Raw genomic sequence first — 18,859 nt, 5'->3', positions numbered from 1 at the left:
AGGCCGCTAGTGATACGTGCACTTCAAATTCATATGTGGTTCTATCAATGATCAACGACCACTGACAGAGAAGTCGTTGCACCGTGCATTTCTGGGCGGGTGACCATGCTGAGAAGTCTCGAGTCAACTACCTTAGGAAATTATCTCAGCTACTTTACAGGTCTGGTTCTTCATTTCCATCACAGAAGTTTTCGCTCAATCACAATCTCTTGCCCTAACGACCTGGAAGCAGGGTTTCTTGGTTTCTTTATCGTCTCGTAGGTACCTCTCAAAGTTCATAAAGGGGCTTATATCTTGGTCTCGCCCCACAGTAAATGTTAATACAGTTTGTATTTAACCATCAGTTCGTCCACCCTCCACCGATTTTCGTTCAAGCCTTGTAAGTCTGTTTGAACGCCAGTCGGAGGCTGGGTAATTCCATCAAAGATCGTCGTGACGCTTGTGTATATTTTGAGGGAAGCCTTGCAAACAATTATTTTCAAAAGATCTTCGATCAATCTTCAATCATGGACGATTAATGTACCTTGTCACTCTTCTAGGACCGGAGGAATATTATGGACTCGGTGATAACTAAGGCTACCGGAACTTAGACTCTTCAAAACTTATATTTAAGTCTGGACAAACGTTAGGACCCTCATCCCCCACCTCACCTCACCTTATCCAGCAAATATTCTCTAGACATTTAACATGAGCAACCCAGATTATTATCCTGTTGTGGGACGCAAAGATACGGGAGCAAATTATGACCGGCTTTCTATCCAAGAGTTGCAGTCAAACCATCCTTATCAATTCACATTGTTCATCCTCGCCTTTCTTGTTATTCAAGAGCGCCCTTTGACGGACCCTCAGAGTCCTCTGTCCGCTGTGTTCCTGGAAAATCCAGCGGGTTCTTTTGGTGCAATAGCCAGCATCCATGGAAAGCCTTACCAAGAATGGATCGGTGACAAAAGAAAAGAACTTGAGAAAATAGCCGATTTCAATAGTAACGACAGGAAGGACACAGGTCCAGTTCCTTCTAGATTTGGAGGTGTGTTCGCGCGTCGTTATGTGACCATTCTTTCTAACATATAGTCAATATTATAGGATATTGCAGGTGAGCTAAATAATGCCTTTTAATCTACAAAAATTCATCATTCTGCTTATAGCCACGGTGCTGTGTCGTTCCCGCCTTGGCACCGTTCATACTTGTTACTGCTTGAGGTACGATATTCTCTTGATCGTTTTCGTACACCTCACTGATGGTGGTGAAAACGCACAGCAAATTATTGGCACCATAGCTGAAAAACTGGCTCAAGCGCTCGAGCAAAGCAGCGCTGGCGAAAGGAATTTATGGGTCCCGGCTGCGAGGCAGCTACGCTTCCCGTACGCTTTTCTTTCTGATACAACTCAGGCCGCGTATATAACGTAGGACGCCCTTATCAGATACTGGGATTGGGCGGCAGAAGATGTTGCTATAAACGGCCTTCCCCAGATCCTCAAGGAAGATACAGTGAAAATTTTTACGGGACACGTACTCGTCACCAAGGAAAACAAAACAAAGATTTCGCGAAGATCTTTTTCTGAAATCGAGGTTCCGAATCCCCTCTCTTACTACCCGTTTGTTGGTGAAATACCACCTGACTTTCAAGACGTGGTGCGAGAGGTGCGTTCTCTATCTTATTAGTATTGCGAGCTGTTAATGTTCTGCTAGAATGGAGTTGCATATTTCTCGACATGGCGTCGTAGCTTGCGATATGCAGAAAGTTCGCCAGATGCAAAACATAGTAACGTAAAGGCTCTTGAAATGTGATTTAGCTTCTATATCCCAAAAGCATCGGACTGATTTTGACTGTACGGCAGAGAACTTAAAAAGAACTTGCCTGACTGGAGGCGCAAAATTGCGCTTCTGTTCACCTTTCCCGAAGGTGATGACTCTGCCAAAGCGTAAGCCAATCTATTGTGGACTTTCATGCGGTTGTGATTGTTATATTAAATTTCAGCTGGGATGAGTTCTCTAACACGGTGATGCAATCCAAGAGAGCAAATGACATGACTCTCAGAGGCTCGCTCGAAGGTGTGCATAATAACGTGCACCAATATCTCGTAATAATTCCCTTTTCACTTCGAAAATTCATACTGAGCACGTCTGCGTATAGGGCGGAAACGGGCATATGGTCAGTAACTTCCTTTTTTGTTAAGCCTTCCCTCTCTGATATCATATGGTACACGCTCTAGAGTGATCCAGACTACGTAAGTTTGTTAACATCGTTCAAAATCAAGATATGACTGAAATTTGCATCAGGCGGCTTTTGATCCTATCTTCTTCCGTGAGCTGGACTCAACTTGTATTCTGCTACCTTTCTACTAGTACTCATTCTTCGCAGTTCATCACTGTAACGTTGACAGATTATGTGCGTAATATTATCGTCTACTTGATGTAACTCGGTCCTGATTCTGCGGTGGAATCCAGTCTCTTTATGGGAATGGTGCTACATTAAGCACTGGATGCAAGACGGTTATACTTACGATGGCGAAATTTACCCCTGGTCCCTGGTAAGTAGCTTGTCCAGAACTTATGAAAGAAACTCAACTTCAGGCGGCACAGGATGGGGGTACTTATCATCAAGTGTACAACGAGCAAATTCTTCCAGAAGGAAATCTAGCTCCCTTCAGGACCGAAAATGGAGAGTATTGGACGTCTAAGCAAACACGCTTTCTGGATCCGACGACTCCGGGCTTCCACCCCAAGTGTACTGTCTAATCTCTGTATTTCTGTGGTCGTCTAAGCCTGATTTGCCACGGATTACTCTTATCCGGAGTTCGAAGGCATCAAAGTCGACCTACCCGCCAATGAAGCGAGCCGTACTGCGGGAAGGTATAGAATAGCAAAGTACTATGGTTTCAACCCTGCAGAGTCCGCAAGACGAGGCGGGCGAACGCACCCATCATTTCCATTTCCCGGAAAGATGCCTGCTGGCATTCCTGACGGTTATGAAATAATACGACAATATCGGTCTTTCGTCATTCAAGTCAGACTCTTAGAACATGCTTACAATAGGTCATACAGCTTCCAGCTAGCGTACAAAACCCTCTCTGGAGGTGAAGAGTACATCGGTTCGGTATCTGTCTTTGCGTGAGCAGACCATTCGCCCTGCGCAGGGTGCGCTTCTCGACGTGCTTCCCGTTCAGTTATCCGTGGAGTCATTCCTATACCTGATACCTTGTTAGAAAAGATCATTAGTCTCGTACCGACTACAGGATCCTTCAAAGCCATCTTGGAGATCATAAAGAAAGGTTTAACTGGAGTACTTGTCGACTCTATAGGCCAGAAACTCGCTGTCGCAAGGGGTGGCGATGATGATATACCAGTTGGCAGGTTAACATCCGCCAGAGTGACTCCCGTCGATATCTCGCTTTTGTCTACTGCGATCGCGGAACGTGCAGGAAATCCAGTTTACATGATAGACCCCAAGCACCATGGTAATCTTTTCAGCGTAAGCTAAAGCTTTGCTCTTTGTCAATGACGGGCTCATTTATTTTGTTCTTAAGCATGGGTGGCTGGCCACGCACGAGGACTCTCGTCTGGAATGAACAAACTTCAAGATACGTCTGCAAATCAAGGTCGTGTTATAACTTGTACGATAGAGTTGATGAGTGTTACGAACAATATTTGCTGTTATGTCGAAGAATCTTTTTTGGCTGCGAAGATGGTGTTAGTCTCATGTATGGCCTGTATTTCTTGGTCTGGTGTGTCAGCTGCTTACCAGGGTATTGCGAAACTGTGGTTTCTTGACCGAAAATCGTACAATAGTACCATTGTTATATCAATTCTACTGAGTCATTGGCTTGAGTCAAAGGGAAACACAAGTTGCATCACGGGAAGGACATGTTCCTGTCACTTCACAACTGCCAGTGTTGCTGGGAGAAGCTGAATAACTCACTAGTCAGTAAAGCTAACTTTGGAAGTTCGTCAGTCAGTCCAAATTTCAGTTCTTTAGAACCCTATGTAGAAATAAAACCTTGAAGAGAAAGTGACATAGCAGCGGAACGGAACCGAAATGATGATGTTAGTTATGGAACTTGAATGGTGTCACCTAGCCTGGTGTTTCTTCAGCCTCATAAGGCTCGATTTTGACATTACCGATGGTGGGTCCAGCTGCAGGACGGTATACTGTCAGTATGGCTAGTAATTTATATAGGCCAACAATATTACCATTGCTCACTTTCAAATCAAAACAGACTCCGAGCTATGCTTGATCAAAGTGTCACTTACTTAGCTCAGTCCATGAAATTGTATTTATGACCACTATGCCATTTCACTTTACATCTAACGAATGCTTTAGTCCGTCGATACGGCTTGAATAAGGTCGTTGTTGCTGTGAGAGTATCCGTCCAGGCCACAAATCCTGGAGGAATTCAGACGCAGTAGATATCAGTCGCTCCGAGTCGTTCATTGCTCACCATGTTCATGTTCTTGTGCAAAAAATTACATTATCATTCCACGCCTTTGTATATAGTATGTCGAGGAGCACATGGTCTATAAATGATGTCCAGAAATATATATCTGTAAGAACGTGAAGCCACTCTATTAGTTATACAATGCGAACGGGTGTGCGAGGTGAAAACATCACTGAACAAAGAGTGAAGAAAGCGAAGTCGAAACAATGCTAATGACTCACTAATGATGTAGGATATTGTTTTACAATGAGAATGATCAGTGAAAGGTTTGTGTGAATGTGAATAAAATAGGATCATAGGAAGGCAAAGAAGGGGCGTCGTACGACAAAGCATAGTTGGTTCGCTATTCACGAAACGAGACTGTCTCCTTGTAGTTCCTCAAACTTCCGGCGCGCCATTCGAATGTTCATCTTTATGGCAGCCGTTTCTATGCAATTTATCCTGTTAGTTCAAAGCCGAAACAACGAGGTCCAAGTGGATTGAGTATGTATACGCACCAACAATAGGGTTATGCACCACGACCAACACATAGGTATTTTTGGTCATCTCATCCAGGACAGCCGTAAACTCGGAAAGCTCCATCTCAAGCGAGTGAAATTCTTCACGCAGCCGCGAGCACGATTGTTTGAAAGCCTTGATCAACTCTGAGGTACGTTCATAACGCTTGGGATCTAGCGCGTGCGTTGCAACCGTGTCGGGAGGGAAAGAGTCGGAAGAATCAGGATTAGACGAGGTAGCAATGACGAGGAAAGTGGTACGTTCAAAAAGGATGACTTCGGTAGCACTACATGCGTCGGCAAATTTGCGCAGGTGTTTCGAGAGATTTTGAGCATTGGGGATCAGAGTGTTTACTATATTCGACCAAGCCTACGTGAAATGACGAGTTGCGAAGGCAGTATGTGTAAGTCAGATTCAAGGTGGTTGGGAGAAAAAGGACTGATACCTTGTACAACGTTTCATCGTAGATGCTTGTTCCAAACACTTTGACGCTAACATCACGACTTTCCTTCTCCAATTCCTTTGTCTTCTTTAGCAAGATGGCAGCCCTTTCCCCTTCTCTCACCAGATCCATTTTATGAACCAACAAGAATACACTCGCGTCTTTACTAAACTGCGCCAGACTCCCCAAGCATTCTTGATAGTAGTCAAGATCTTTGCTCATCTCAGGCTCCCGCATCTCGACGTCAAACACGTAAATCATCACACCGACATGCGAGAATATGGTCGATCGTTGTGTAGTCAAATATGAATCCATGAATGCATCTTGACCGCCACAATCCCATAAGTTGAGGATGAGATCACCAAGGAAACGAACATGGTTCTGCTCGACATCGATGGTAGCCCCCAAGCGAGAGGTGAGAGAAGCTGGGTTATTAGAGCTTTAAAAACCTTTAGATTCAGAGGTCATGCAACAACACGCAGACTTACTTACAATATCATGGAACGCATGGATGTTTTTCCGCTCCCTGAAGCACCCATGAGCAGAACCTTTGTTTCGAAGGGAAGTCAGACGACCCTACAATACGCATACAGTGTTCAAACCTTTTTCTTCATATTTCTTCAGCCTTATGATTAACAATGCGATAAATGCTCTGGGTGGTATAGGTGTAATAGAGGTGGATGAAGTTACATGTAAAGCATTGAGAGCACAAAGAGTCGGCCACGCGGCCTTTCAAGTCACGGTTGCGCTTTCCGCCAACTACATCTATCTCAGGCCCATCTCAACGTTTCTTCGACTACAATCACAACCAATATCATGCAAGGTATCAGTGATTTAATTGATTATAAATTGACAATGAGATTGCACGGTTTTAGTATCGACCTTCAAGAGACAAAGACCCAGGATTATGTTGCTCCAACCCGTCTTCGCGTCTCTTGAAGTTTAATAACGAACGAAAGCATGTATAACTTGAACAACAAACGGCCTTGAAGACATGCAAACTCAAGCTAGACACGATGTGATTTCAAAATTGCCCCGATGTGACGAGTAAGCTACGATTAGGATCTCTGCGTTCTATTTCTGAACAGTCCAAAGGATTTTCCTTTTCTTTTCAGTACAATCACTCTAGTGCCGCCTATCTTGGCTACATGGTCCGAGCCTGTCTTTGTACAGTCCAACTTGCGTGAATTCACCAGAAAGGTAGGAGGCGATCGTGAGTTCATATACCCCACGGGCATGCGTGAGCTATTATTTCACCCCTGCGGATATCTATTTTCTTCTTCTTTGTGAGCTCCGTTGGCCCATAACCCAGTCCATCAAGACATGTTGCCTGCTTGGAGTGACTTCGGGCCCTTTCATGGTCCCCTGAATCCTGAACCTTCTCCTTTGTCCCCACCCTGAACTCCTACTTCTTGATTAAGACTTCCTCTCAGTCGACCCTTTGAAGTCTTCTAACGCAAGCTGTTTGAGCATGGTGTCAAGATCCGTCCATATCTTATCTGATTCCAAGTTCCATTCTAATAACATTCTAGTAAATTACTTCTTGATATTCGCCATCGACATAATGAATAGGAGTTCATAATTCGATTTGTCTCAGTCTAAGACAAGACATGGAATGGAATCATCTGTATTTTCGTCGCTGTGACCGTATTAACAACGCCGCACTATAGTTTTTCCAATCCTCGAGGCCTTCTTGCTCGTTCTGCCTTTCTGCCTCAGGCTTGGCTTCGTCCTCGGAGCACCCAAGAAAACATGCTCAGTGGCTCACCATCAGTGCACCCTATTTCCGTGCCACTCTGAGCACAATGTTGGTATTGGCATATGAACCGTAGCCATACTCCACTATCAGTATATCACTATCCGTAACATTACCCCTACAGCGCAGAAAGGGACAGTATCGTAGACATATATGGTGAAGTGAAAACAAAGCAACCAAGAATTCCATCACGATTGTTCAGATTTGGGACTCGTATAACAGGCTGCTGGACGCCTTGAGGTGATAACATGTAACGCGGGGCGCCACCTAATAAGAGTCCCTATCGATTCATTCTTGTGTGCGATATCAGATGTGAAGTGTCATCGACTAGATCTGCGTGGATAGATATGAAAACAACCATGAAGACACCGTACAGCACTCTGGTCCTTGCATTGTGCGTCCATATGCGAAATGAAAAAGTTTTGAGACAAAGGCAGGCCTACAAGGCCCAAAGCAAGAAGTGTGTGAGCGCGGTCATGAGGATGCCTCGAGGTGGACATAAACAGAATATGACAAGGTTTGCGATTTCGTGTTCGTATTTCAATTTGTCCTACTATAACACTGAAGGTTTTGTGAATGAACGCTTCTCGCACAGATCCGAACAGGTTATGAGCGAATCGATCGTTAAACGATGGGAGTTCAAGATCAGAATGGTGACAATTTTGAGATGGGGCAGTGTACGCAGCTCGGTAATCTCTTACTGTGACTGCAGAATTGATAACCTTGCATGGGCACGTGCTGCAAACGCGATCGCAGAAAATTAATTCTGTTGGGGATACAGAGTCGTCATTTATCTTATCTATTCATCATTAAAATCGAGATGATAGTACCTTTCAGTTACACAACGTGCTGTCCATTGTGGGCAAAGCATGTTTGTGCGAAAGAACAACAAACGAAGATCGACCTTTCATATAACGACCGATAGACGTCGAGATGCGATCTGTTGATAAGAAATGTGTCTGGGCGTCTTGAAAACCGGTGAATCAGCCCCACAAGGTATTGAACAGGTGTGCAGAGCGCGTAGGCTCTCACGGTTGGATAGCAGTAGCAGTAGAAGCAAGCAGGGCTTTGCTATAATTTCAACATGGGGAGTCAGGCTAAGAAGGGGAGGCTGTTGCGATTGCAGTGTCACCTCCCCACACCTTACCAACATGGTACCCTAGCGGCACAGCAAAATTCAACCATACGCAAAGGGAACGAGAAGCTGAAAACTCACGGTTTGCACCTGGTGTGAATGGAGAGCGGAGACCCGTGTAAGGGAAAAACGGATTGAAAGAATCCCTTGCTGGTTTTCTCCAGGGACCTGATGCGCATGTACAGAAGACTTGCATTTTGTGATAATAGTGCAAACTGAGGTTTTCATAACTCGACAGGAACATGTGAATAGAAGTTGGAAGCCTTCCATCACTGTGGTCATATTGCAATGCACATAGCAAGGCTGCAGCAGTTACGTGCGGGTGCGAATACTGCTACCGTGCGGGGCCTACTCGGTAGAACCAGAGTAGAATTCGTTGTAGCTCCTTCGAGAGTACAGGCGGTGCTTGAGAGTTCAAGTGGACAGGTTGCTCAAAAACGCGGTCAAAGCGTGTTGAATCCAGTTCGAGGGGGCGTCCCATCCGGATAATCTATACTGTTCATAGATTTCACAGATGATGCTGCAATTATCTTTGGAGATTACTTGCAACGCCGCAATGCAAATGTATTCCTTGGAGCTACCTATGAAAGCGAAATCTTCCAGATGAGCATTCGGCGATCTAACGAATTCCGTCTGTCAAGCTGATGACGAACTTGAAAGTACGCCGAGACGCAGTTAGCCTAAAAGTCCGAGCCCGCGCGTCCTTCGACAATGAGGACACTTTACACACATGCTTCGCGATTGGCCATTATTCATCTTTATTCCTACGGATGCATGCTGTCGATAGGTCCAGGATTTGAGGGTTCAGATCATCGTTGCAAAAGAGCGTTGTACGGTGAACGCGGTGCGGATTGCAATTGAAAGACGACGGAAGAATCCTGACAGTGATGCGACCGGGTAAAGATAATGACACGTACTGTAATAATACAGGCATTCATTTTACGTCTGAAAAATTGCCGCTGAGCTGGACACCAGAATGGTGTTTTACTCACCGGAATGCCCTGGTTCTTATTAATAAATTTCTATATCCTGCACGCCATACCGGGCTGATGGTGACAGCATCGTGCATCCTGTTATCGAACCCCGTCGACTATAAACCTCACGGTTGTGTGATAGCCGGGATGGCAGAGACGAAGATGACAGAAAAAAGGTTTGCTGGCAGGTTGAATACAACGACGTGTGCAGGGAAGTCATATCTGATTGTTAGATCACATCTTGTATATTTCCTTGAACGCCGCCCATCTGGTTTCGCCACCGTATGGCGATACAGCATATTGGCACTCCTGTTCTCCAGCATAGGCGATGAGAAGAAATATATTTCGGTGGTGTACCGACTTGAAGCATGTCAAGAAGGAATGTACGTACAAGACGATGTGACGCGCGCACGGACCCGTCCGCCATTCCCATCTGTCCTTCCAACACCATTCACAGTATTTCTCCTTTAGCGCGGTCACTAAATTCAAGTTACTGCTGTTGTGGTTGCGCCTTCGGTGATTCCAAGCTGCTTCAAGTTATGTATGTCTGTCCAACATTTGATCCCAATCATCCCGTCAGAACTTTTTTACGGGTGTAAAGCAGCAAAAGAGAAATGTCACCCACTCGGAGATATGAGGTTTAAACGAATGGGAACTTCAAATTGATGGACTTCATGGATGTTGCGAAATGTCAATAATCTGAATACGGACTGACACCGAGATAGCTATGGCACCGTGGTAAGCGCAGACCAAAGAACGTTGTGTATTCTTGACTGAACGGATTTTGCTGCGAGTTAATGGGTATGTTTCCTAGCACACGGCTGCCACACTGCCAGCCCATGGCCCATCTCAGAAAACACCAATCATCCCACTATGTTATCCGTGCTCTCAGTAGCCCTATACTGGCAACTACAAGGGTTGTCTGAAAGAAGGCTGTGGAGTAAAACTCTAGATTTATCTACGATGACGCCTGTCCTTCCCAACAAGTCGATCGACGTCGCCATCGATATCCAGCATTATCTATTCTAGATGTATCTAGTTTCGGGATCGTACAGCCCATGAAACGCGTCCAAGGCACCTACGGCGATGCAACTTACCAGGTACCCTCGCGATCGATATCTCGAGCTTGTCGTCTTCGACAGATCGGGACCTGGCAGATATTTGCAATGCTACTCTCATCCCGGCGGGTTGCTCATAGCGCTAAACAACGTTAAATTGTCATCTCTATCTGGATTTCGTCGGGATATTGATACAGCACACTGTCTCCGGTTTCACATGCTACTACCTTCAGGTGGGACTGAACGCCACCTACATCATGCTCTCACCCGAAGCACACTGTTCAGCGAAGTCGTGATCACGAGTTACCTGCATATCCTACCAGGCCTGTGACATCATCGCCTAGATTACTCTGCTCCATGTTCGAAGAACTCCAACTTGCATCCGTATGTTACCTTTTTCATGAACAATGAACATATGATGGGAGATATGGGCCGCGAGGAGTTCCTGCATCGAGAACCATGCAGCCTTGACACTACGTATGTCATGACGTTGGTGCTTTTACACGGCGTTGCTTCCCGTTACTTCACTACCCAGTGGGCTGGAGCTGTCGAAGTATGACACCCACCGATGTCATGGTATGAAGACAGCAGTGATGTTCCCCCAATATGACGAGCTACGAAGGATATCCTGCACCTTCTAGAAAGTGTCGATCTCTGGACCAAACCTACTACAGCCGATTCAAAGTTTTTTCTGCTTCATCGTCACCGTCATCTCCAAATCTAGGCCGAGCAGAACGTAACTATTCCAAAGAAACAAGGCTACGTCTTCTGTGATGTCACTGAACAATGACATTGTGCCGCTCGAATGCTCTCCCAATACCCATAAGGGCGAGCCCCAAGTTGGAATGTGGTGTCATAACGCTAGAAGACCTTGGTCAACCAAAGAAAGTGAGGCGCAGTGGCCTGACAGTGCCAGTCTCCACGCACCGTCATAGCAATGCATAAAGTTTGTGAGTGGTCACGGAATAGTATCCAGCGGAGTCAGCATCCACCACACGCACCGTTTGTAGCAGCCTCCGCTGACTCCACGTGCAAAAATGATAGCGATAGTTGATGTGATGTGATGTGGATCCGGGTGGAGTTTTACGACACCATCGGGGACCATGAAAGTAAATCCCAACACATATCGGAGGCACCACCATCGCGAGAATTTCAACGATAACCCCGACACCTCGATATCCCAGCACCGCGATTAGAAGGATCAGCATCCTCGCAGACGCGATATCACGAGGCTCTGTTCCAACCCGAGCCAACCGCAGGCGTCTTCAATTAAGATCCTAATTGCGACCAGGCGTCCCGCGAAGCATGGGATTTGCAGGAGCGGTGTAGAGTTTGGCTAATGGAGACGCTTGGGGTACAGATTATATGGAGCGGAGCGCCTGAGATGTCGGGTTGGACAAAGTGGCGCCAGATGACGATCCAAGAACAGGTGGTGGCCCACCATGGAGACTTCCAACTTCTATGCCCGACGGAGATTTTGGTCGAGGACGAGAATGGCAGCTTGCCATGAAGCCCGGGATTACAAAACCTAAACTCGCGGGATGACTTCTGAGCACCATAGATATGAAGCGATGCGAATAAGCGAAAGACATATACGATGATATCGGAAGTATGAGATCTTGGGTGATACTAAACAATATATCTCGTCCAGACAGAGGGTCAGCAGTCTCCCGTCAGCAGGAGGCGAAACCCATCTACCTAAAACACGAACCAGGGAACCTTGGGCTCCAAACAAGTCAGAGCTAACTTCAAGTTACCATCTTTATCATCAACCTCGATATGCAGTGTTCGATATTCACGCGAGAACAGAATCAAGCTATCCCGCGAACCGAGGAACGACTGGGAATGACAGGCGAGAGCTAAGAGAGTTATACGAAAGCGTATGTTCTCATGACCATGACCACCCATATCATATCGATAACGCACGACCCAAATCAGAAAGTTGACTGGAAGGCCCGAGACATCGATATAGATAATCGAGTGATAGATTAAACCTGAATGCAGTGCAATGCAGTGCGATAATGGCTGGGTGCGGTTAGGCTGTAAGTAAGTAGCCGGTTTGACAATGATGCCTGAGTCGCCGGCGTGCAAGGAGCGCTGAAGAAGCACGTCCAGCATGGAAGTGAGGAAGAAGTAGAAGTATGTTGCAGCGCTACGCTACACGGAGGGAACGGGTGCATTTGGAAGCTTCGGGACGTCCGGAACGTAGGCGCTTGGTAGACTTCAAGTTGGACTGTTCTAGATGATCAGGAGCCCAAGCGCGTAAAAGAAGTCCATGATATCGCGAGAAGAGACTGGGACGGGATGTGCTATAGATAAGATACAGCTCGGCCCATTAGCATTGCATAGGGGCAACGGAGAAACTCAAGACACCGGTGAGTGTGCATCCGTCCAAGAAGTATGTTGGGATTTCGATAAACATAATTGCGCAGACTATTGGATGATTGGACGGGAAGGCACTGACGCGGCTGCAAAGAGGGCCATGTTTGCCATAGCTCGATAGAAGTTGGTAATGGGAGATCGAGAGGCAAGGAGGTGTGTGGTCAGCTCCAAGTTGAATCGTCAGAACAACACATCGAGGCAGAACATTCCATACCAGTGGTTCTTGGACGTAAAGAATCATCACTCACACAGGGTGCAGGGCAATATGACAAACCAGTTCCGACTAGGGTAGGTGACCAGAAGCTGGGGAATCGATAAGGAGAGCATACAGACAAACGGGGGAAGTACGTATACCATCTCATTAATCAGTCAGAGCAGAACGTCAGCTAGAAAAGGTTTTCATAGCAGCCTACCAGTCGTGGAACGAGTATGGAACTCTGCCTCGAGTTAGTGATAATCGCAACATGAGGATCGATGAAAGTTGAAGAGTCACAGGTTCCCCGCTGTGAACTCGAGATAATCGCGTTGCATGCTCGCGCAGTCAAGATATTATCTCATGACCATTGGCATAACACGAGGCGACCTACCCCACTAGGAGCACAGCGCAGCACAGGACCTCGGTGAATCCGTCTGGTGCATGAACTGTAGACCTATACAAAGAAAGAGCACTAAGGCGTGTCAGCGGGGTTCACCGTATCCTCGTGTTCTTGCATTGCTCACAGGTATGAAGCAGCGACCAGCCTGTCCACTCAATCCTTTTCAGTAACGAATTAGCGCTCACTCGGGCTATCCCACGCAAAAACGACTCACCGTCGAGGGCACTGGCACTGGCAACAGGGCATGTTCAGATCTCGATACGGTGTACCTAGGACAGACCAAGGCCACCACGATAATCTTTAATCTTCTATCTGACATTTCCAATCTAATCCATGAACACCAGCCCTCCTCCAGCCTCCCTTCCATTCCTGCCCATTCTTCCCTGAAATGGAGACCCACAAGCGCCGATATAGACAAGATAACGACGAGTCCGACGCGATGTTGAGATGGCCGCGGAAATTTAGATTATCGATGCGATGGCGACAGGATGGCGGACATGAACAAACACGGCCTGATATATCCAGATAACTCTCTGGCTTGGTGGCGATGCCCATCTGGGACTTCTTTCCTTGCATAAGCGAGACGAAAGTTGTCGGCACTTCCCCCTAAACAAGCAAAAAAAAATGCATCATGTGGCGATGCTCAGCATCATCCAAACCATGCCATAAATAACCATTCCGCCAATATCAATCCGGACCTACCACACACGCGGCAACCCGATTAGCTTGCCAGTCACGAAACCTACGCGTTCGTTTACTCCAAGAATAGTCTGGAAGGGACTGAACGCAGTTGGGCGTTTGACGAATCCTAAACTGCGGGGTCTGTTTAAATATATATTCTTTCCGTGTTTGCCCTAGGGACACCCATACCCGGATTCCCGGTCCTCCTCGTATTTTCATGTTCACGGCGTGAGCGGAAAACCTCTGAGCCAGCCTGCGCTTTCAGGCAAGTCTTCCGATCCAAAGGAACGGCACACTGGTACATGGGTCCTGTACCTATACCTCCCGGACATCCTCGTACGGAAATACCTTGGAGCCCCTGCGGATAAAAAGGACACTGAATGCATGAACGCACCTTCGTCAACGAGACCTCATAAACCATATTGATACATTCCTTCCGAATTCTTTGTTTATCGTTCGAAAACCCAATACCCCAAGCACTTGTGTCGCAGTCTTATTGTACTCGTCTCGAGGCGAGCTCTTGTGGTATCGTACGAGAATAGACATATGAGCACGTGAGGCTGTTTAAAGTTGTTCCTGAAAAAGCGCCCCACAGGCCTACTAGCCGTGCTCATCGCGGCCTCATCTTGACCCATGCTCATCTACTACGACACTACTACGTTCTTGTGGTGTCACAACCATAAAAGGCTGCGAACCACCTTATGGATAGGCGCAGTAAGCAGAGAGAAAGAACGCCACTGCATAGAGAGAACCTAGTACGGCCTCGACGTTCCTAATGCAACCCCTTCCCCTTTGACCACATCGTCGGTTCGTGGAGCGGCAGGCTGAGCGCATCGCACCCAATCACAGCTATAGCCACCACCAAGAAGACATGACGCTCAACCCCCCCCCCACCCCCCAAATTAGACCTCATACCACTCCGTCCTGCCTGCCAATGGGGGGCGGGTAAACGAATGAACCACGAATAGATAAAAAGATAAAACGACAATACCCCGGGTCATGCGTCCATGCGTCCCACCGAGAACTTATCGACGTTGTCGGATCTTACGACGAGGAGGGCACGGGGGCGTAAAAAAGAACATGTTCGATACCGTAGGCAACTTTCGACCTCGAGTCCAGGCACGAGATAGGAGCATGAGATCGAGCTCTTTTTATCGTGGAGGAAACGAGGCCCGCCCATCCTCTTTTTATTTTCGAAGCTTGAGGATATATCGATAAGTGCGTATGTTTATCTGCATAGGGTGTTACCGGATACGGCCAGGTCGTGCTGCCATGAGCGAATATCGGGGCCTGGAAGAGATAGAGAGCAGAAGAGGCGCTCTCCGGACCGTAGGCACGCCGGTTGTATTTTCGCTTGTGGCGGGGTGGCCATGGGCATGAGCGTGAGCTGCAAATACTCGGATATCGCACTCTCGAAGTTGCGGTGTATCGACGAAGCGCCATGGCGCCAGGCTAAAGCGAAGGGCAGAGAATCAAAAACTTCACACAATGTTGGAAGATGGATGTCGGTGACTTGATGGTATGCCAGAACGTGGTGGCGCCCCTTCCCATCCCTTATTGCGATCCCGGAGGGTATTCAAGTCCGAGAAACACGAAAAGGCGCCTGTCATTGCCTGCTTCCCTGCCCCTAATCGAGAGAGAGAGAGCACATGTAGCAGCACAGAGCCCGCCCCCTTGCGGCAATCCAAGAAGTAGCCTCATAGAGTTCAATAGAGCAGAGAATGAACAGACGACTATATCTATAAGCGCGAATGAGTGGGAAGGGGCGGAGGTGAGAGGGGGCGGAGATCAGGAACCCGGGTGTTGAGCGCTGGAGGACTTGGCGCTCGTCGTTCGTTGCTGATAGCGAGGGACTAGAGTAGTGTATATACTGAACTTACGATAGAAGCGGTGTTCTTACCACGATGAAAGGATCACAAAACATGCTTCTATCGAGTGAACCATGTGCTTTCATGTTTATGTTTCATAATGTTGTTATGGAGGCTTTTTGGAAGATGGTGGTATCTTGGAGACGCGTGTGGGTGAGTATAAACGTTGGACGTTTGTCGTAACGGGGTATGTCGCCGTCGTCGAATGCCGTCGTTCTGGAGATTCATTTAATACAAGGATTGTCGCTGAGAAACGAACGGAAATGGGGCTAGTATGACTTACCACTAAGCTGAGTAGAGCCCATATGCATCACTGGATGTATGAACGAATCGGAGCACGCCGTAGAGTCTTCAAAAATTCAATATGAAATCAAACAACGCGCTCGAATGGGCCTCGCGACGTGCTACCAGCCATCGTCCATCGCACGTCATATCAGCGTCCTAGTGAACAATGTCCGATCGAGATGAAACTAAAGTAATAAAAGAAAATAAAGAGAGGTTCGAAAATGAAAATAGAGACATGATCGCCGCGGTCCAGCACCGCAACCTAGCGATGTCCTCCTCGGGTTGCCTTTGGTCGATAGTGACTGTCAATGTCAATGTTCGAATTGGCGATTTGCGGGTCTCATAGCGCCCTGCCGACGTCAACGTAACGCGATAAAGACCCGAAAGCTAGCGCAAGGACGAGCTGGCTCTGGAAATTTAGTTTATTTGCGTTTTTCTTTTTTCTTTTTTCTTTGCGTTTTTCCTTTTTCTGGGCTATCCGCCCTCCACTTTCATCGCGTCCTGCGGTATAAGCTGTCCTGCGCGGCTTCCTTCACGTGAGGGGGGTACTATAGCTGCTGCCAGTTCTGATCGTGATCGCGATCGTGATGCATGTTGACGATGACGATGATGTTGTGATGATTGCAAAACCGTGGTTTCCTTCTTCTACCACAACGATGGAAGGCCCCGAAGCACAGCCTGCGCATGCATATCCTATCATAGCCTATGGTGGGTTTCGACCTGGCTTCCACTTCAACAATCAAAAGAATGGAAAGTGAAATTGAAATTGAAATTGAACGAATCCAATTCACGTAGTCATCAGAGGGCATCATACAGCATACACCATACCAGTATGCCATCATGCCGGCGAGGTGTAGCCTTGGGGAATGGAGGCGTGACTAGTGATGCTCCCAGCATGATAGTCGGCTCTCGACAAAAGAAAGAAAAATTCAAGTTGTGCCAGTGATCGTGGCAGGATGGCAGGGACAACGACATCGCTGTCCCCCCACGTAGTCGCGATAGCCTCGCATCATTGCGGCAATGCTAGTGAGATCGTTGGCGCGTTGGCGATGTTGGCGATGAGTTGGCGTTGGCAGCTGAAGAACGAGAACAACCTGAATGCGAAACGCCGCGCCCCCCATTCCAAGTCGGGAAATCTCGTAGCCAAAACGGGGAACTTGGAATACCGTGGCCCTGGACCACTGGCAAGACCGAAAGCCACCAATCGATGATGCAGCAAACTCCACGACTGGTACCATTCAAGAGAGACTCGGAGACACCTCAACGTGAACGTAAACCCCGCATCCGTCCCCGCACTGGTACACATATACGTACACGTACGCGTCAGGGCAGCATCACATGGGACATGGGATGTGGAGAAGCCCTCCATCGTACAATCAACACACCTATCATAGCTCGCTGGGGGCATTCTCCCCACACAGGCGTGTACAGCAACGTCCCCGATTCGGGTTTTTCTTTCTTTTCTTTTTGACGGGTGTCCAATGACAAGTGCGCGTGATGGGAAGCGTGAATGATGCACGATGAACGAGATTTCGAGCACTTGAGACGGTCATCATGCATATTGAATATTGATATCTGGTTAGTTGGGTAGTCGAATAGTCGAACGGTGCCAGCTATGCTTAATCTTTACTGCATGTCATCGTGTTTTCGTGATCATACCCACACGAGCCTGAGGGGGATACGTGATAAGATGGGTCACGACGATGGATGGATAGATAATACAGGACGGACGGAGGTGTCATGAATGCGATCAATATCACCCGCACACCGAGTGATCAAGATGAGCTTGGCCCCCATTCGAAACGCCTTATCCTTCAAGTTCCACCTCATTCAAACGAGGGCCATGAAACGCATCACTATTTAGGTCTTATTCACGATCAAAAGTGGTAAATAAATAAATGAGTGTGATGCGCTTGGGATGGATCAGAGGCGAGTGGTTGACCGGCGACACGCCCAAGCTTCAAGCCACAGGGGCTATTGCGACAGGCGACTGCCATCATCAAAACGAAACTGGCAACTTCGTCGTATATACTGCTACTATCCGCCACCGCATGGACACACGTAGATGTACGGGAAGAGGGAAGAGAAAGGAAGGGACCTACCATGGCGTATCGATATCGACAAGGGTGTCACGAGGGGCGAGTAAGGAAGGTCAAGGAAGGGTCGAGGCTGAATGCGAACCTGAGTGAGTCTGGTGACACCCCCCCTCATCGAATGAGCATCGATATCAATTCATAAATGGACCATCGATAGATCGGAGAGATAGTCATTGAGTGCTTGGAGCTATACTCAATGCGATCATGGGATAGAGGGGGGGTGTTAAAGGCCGCGTAAGACCGAGCCGAGCCGCGGTGAGTGAGGAAATAAGATTAGCGTCGAATGAGAGTTGTGAGGAGGGGAGAAAAAGGAAGGTGGATTGGAAAGGGGAGAAAGGGGATAGCTTGGATGCCATGGCGTATTGGGTAAGGGGATGGTGGGAGGACGGGTTCTTTCGGGACGAGGAGAGTGGAAGTGATAAGAATGGGGAGGTAGATTATCGGGTGAAAGGGACAGATTGGGGAGTTGTCGGGTGACCGAGATGAAGACGGAAGGGGGAGGGAAAGAAAGAGGGCTGAGTTGGAGGAGAGGGAGGAAGGTGGAGTTGCAGCGAAGGCAGTGCAGAGACGCTCGGGGGTGGAGGTAGAGTGTCGGACCGAGGAGGAGGATGGAACGAGGAGTGTCGAGGTGACTCGTGTCGGGCACGATGA

The 18,859-nt window shown here is 47.6% G+C and overlaps 11 protein-coding genes across 11 annotated transcripts; 6 read left to right on the top strand and 5 right to left on the bottom strand.

Moving 5' to 3' along the window:
* Nucleotides 1-687: 687 nt before the first annotated feature.
* Nucleotides 688-2,963, top strand: SERLADRAFT_417600 (uncharacterized protein; the record flags this gene model as incomplete). The annotated part of the gene is made up of 13 exons (XM_007322160.1): nucleotides 688-1,027; nucleotides 1,084-1,093; nucleotides 1,146-1,200; nucleotides 1,409-1,642; nucleotides 1,691-1,785; nucleotides 1,840-1,923; nucleotides 1,980-2,082; nucleotides 2,136-2,153; nucleotides 2,215-2,229; nucleotides 2,282-2,306; nucleotides 2,364-2,390; nucleotides 2,450-2,532; nucleotides 2,585-2,963. The coding sequence occupies 13 exons, from the start codon at nucleotides 688-690 to the stop codon at nucleotides 2,738-2,740; spliced, it is 1,245 nt and encodes a 414-aa protein (XP_007322222.1).
* A 46-nt stretch (nucleotides 2,964-3,009) lies between these two features.
* SERLADRAFT_476216 (uncharacterized protein) lies at nucleotides 3,010-3,461 on the bottom strand (the record flags this gene model as incomplete). The annotated part of the gene is made up of 1 exon (XM_007322159.1): nucleotides 3,010-3,461. The coding sequence occupies one exon, from the start codon at nucleotides 3,263-3,265 to the stop codon at nucleotides 3,029-3,031; it is 237 nt and encodes a 78-aa protein (XP_007322221.1).
* A 994-nt stretch (nucleotides 3,462-4,455) lies between these two features.
* On the bottom strand, nucleotides 4,456-6,107 carry SERLADRAFT_476213 (uncharacterized protein; the record flags this gene model as incomplete). Its single annotated transcript, XM_007322158.1, has 5 exons — nucleotides 4,456-4,864; nucleotides 4,935-5,304; nucleotides 5,381-5,816; nucleotides 5,870-5,925; nucleotides 5,980-6,107. 5 exons carry the CDS (start codon nucleotides 5,989-5,991, stop codon nucleotides 4,785-4,787), a joined length of 954 nt encoding a protein of 317 aa, XP_007322220.1.
* An 884-nt stretch (nucleotides 6,108-6,991) lies between these two features.
* On the top strand, nucleotides 6,992-8,123 carry SERLADRAFT_476212 (uncharacterized protein; the record flags this gene model as incomplete). The annotated part of the gene is made up of 2 exons (XM_007322157.1): nucleotides 6,992-7,901; nucleotides 7,966-8,123. The coding sequence occupies one exon, from the start codon at nucleotides 7,481-7,483 to the stop codon at nucleotides 7,895-7,897; it is 417 nt and encodes a 138-aa protein (XP_007322219.1).
* Nucleotides 8,124-8,405: 282 nt separating this feature from the next.
* On the top strand, nucleotides 8,406-8,921 carry SERLADRAFT_476211 (uncharacterized protein; the record flags this gene model as incomplete). Its single annotated transcript, XM_007322156.1, has 1 exon — nucleotides 8,406-8,921. One exon carries the CDS (start codon nucleotides 8,557-8,559, stop codon nucleotides 8,755-8,757), a length of 201 nt encoding a protein of 66 aa, XP_007322218.1.
* A 110-nt stretch (nucleotides 8,922-9,031) lies between these two features.
* SERLADRAFT_476209 (uncharacterized protein) lies at nucleotides 9,032-9,535 on the bottom strand (the record flags this gene model as incomplete). Its single annotated transcript, XM_007322155.1, has 2 exons — nucleotides 9,032-9,184; nucleotides 9,261-9,535. 2 exons carry the CDS (start codon nucleotides 9,335-9,337, stop codon nucleotides 9,073-9,075), a joined length of 189 nt encoding a protein of 62 aa, XP_007322217.1.
* Nucleotides 9,536-10,440: 905 nt separating this feature from the next.
* On the top strand, nucleotides 10,441-12,461 carry SERLADRAFT_476208 (uncharacterized protein; the record flags this gene model as incomplete). Its single annotated transcript, XM_007322154.1, has 1 exon — nucleotides 10,441-12,461. The coding sequence occupies one exon, from the start codon at nucleotides 11,640-11,642 to the stop codon at nucleotides 11,808-11,810; it is 171 nt and encodes a 56-aa protein (XP_007322216.1).
* Nucleotides 12,462-13,493: 1,032 nt separating this feature from the next.
* Nucleotides 13,494-13,840, top strand: SERLADRAFT_476206 (uncharacterized protein; the record flags this gene model as incomplete). Its single annotated transcript, XM_007322153.1, has 1 exon — nucleotides 13,494-13,840. A coding segment is annotated over one exon (231 nt), but the record flags the coding sequence as incomplete, so codon positions are not given.
* A 1,163-nt stretch (nucleotides 13,841-15,003) lies between these two features.
* On the bottom strand, nucleotides 15,004-15,402 carry SERLADRAFT_441620 (uncharacterized protein; the record flags this gene model as incomplete). The annotated part of the gene is made up of 1 exon (XM_007322152.1): nucleotides 15,004-15,402. One exon carries the CDS (start codon nucleotides 15,400-15,402, stop codon nucleotides 15,004-15,006), a length of 399 nt encoding a protein of 132 aa, XP_007322214.1.
* Nucleotides 15,403-15,440: 38 nt separating this feature from the next.
* Nucleotides 15,441-15,632, bottom strand: SERLADRAFT_398803 (uncharacterized protein; the record flags this gene model as incomplete). The annotated part of the gene is made up of 1 exon (XM_007322151.1): nucleotides 15,441-15,632. A coding segment is annotated over one exon (192 nt), but the record flags the coding sequence as incomplete, so codon positions are not given.
* Nucleotides 15,633-18,508: 2,876 nt separating this feature from the next.
* Nucleotides 18,509-18,685, top strand: SERLADRAFT_398802 (uncharacterized protein; the record flags this gene model as incomplete). The annotated part of the gene is made up of 1 exon (XM_007322150.1): nucleotides 18,509-18,685. A coding segment is annotated over one exon (177 nt), but the record flags the coding sequence as incomplete, so codon positions are not given.
* Between the last annotated feature and the right edge of the window lie 174 nt (nucleotides 18,686-18,859).

Source organism: Serpula lacrymans, assembly GCF_000218685.1.
Source record: "Serpula lacrymans var. lacrymans S7.9 unplaced genomic scaffold SERLAscaffold_12, whole genome shotgun sequence".
In the NCBI taxonomy this organism is placed as follows: domain Eukaryota; kingdom Fungi; phylum Basidiomycota; class Agaricomycetes; order Boletales; family Serpulaceae; genus Serpula; species Serpula lacrymans.
This window is presented reverse-complemented; position numbering and strand designations above follow the sequence as displayed.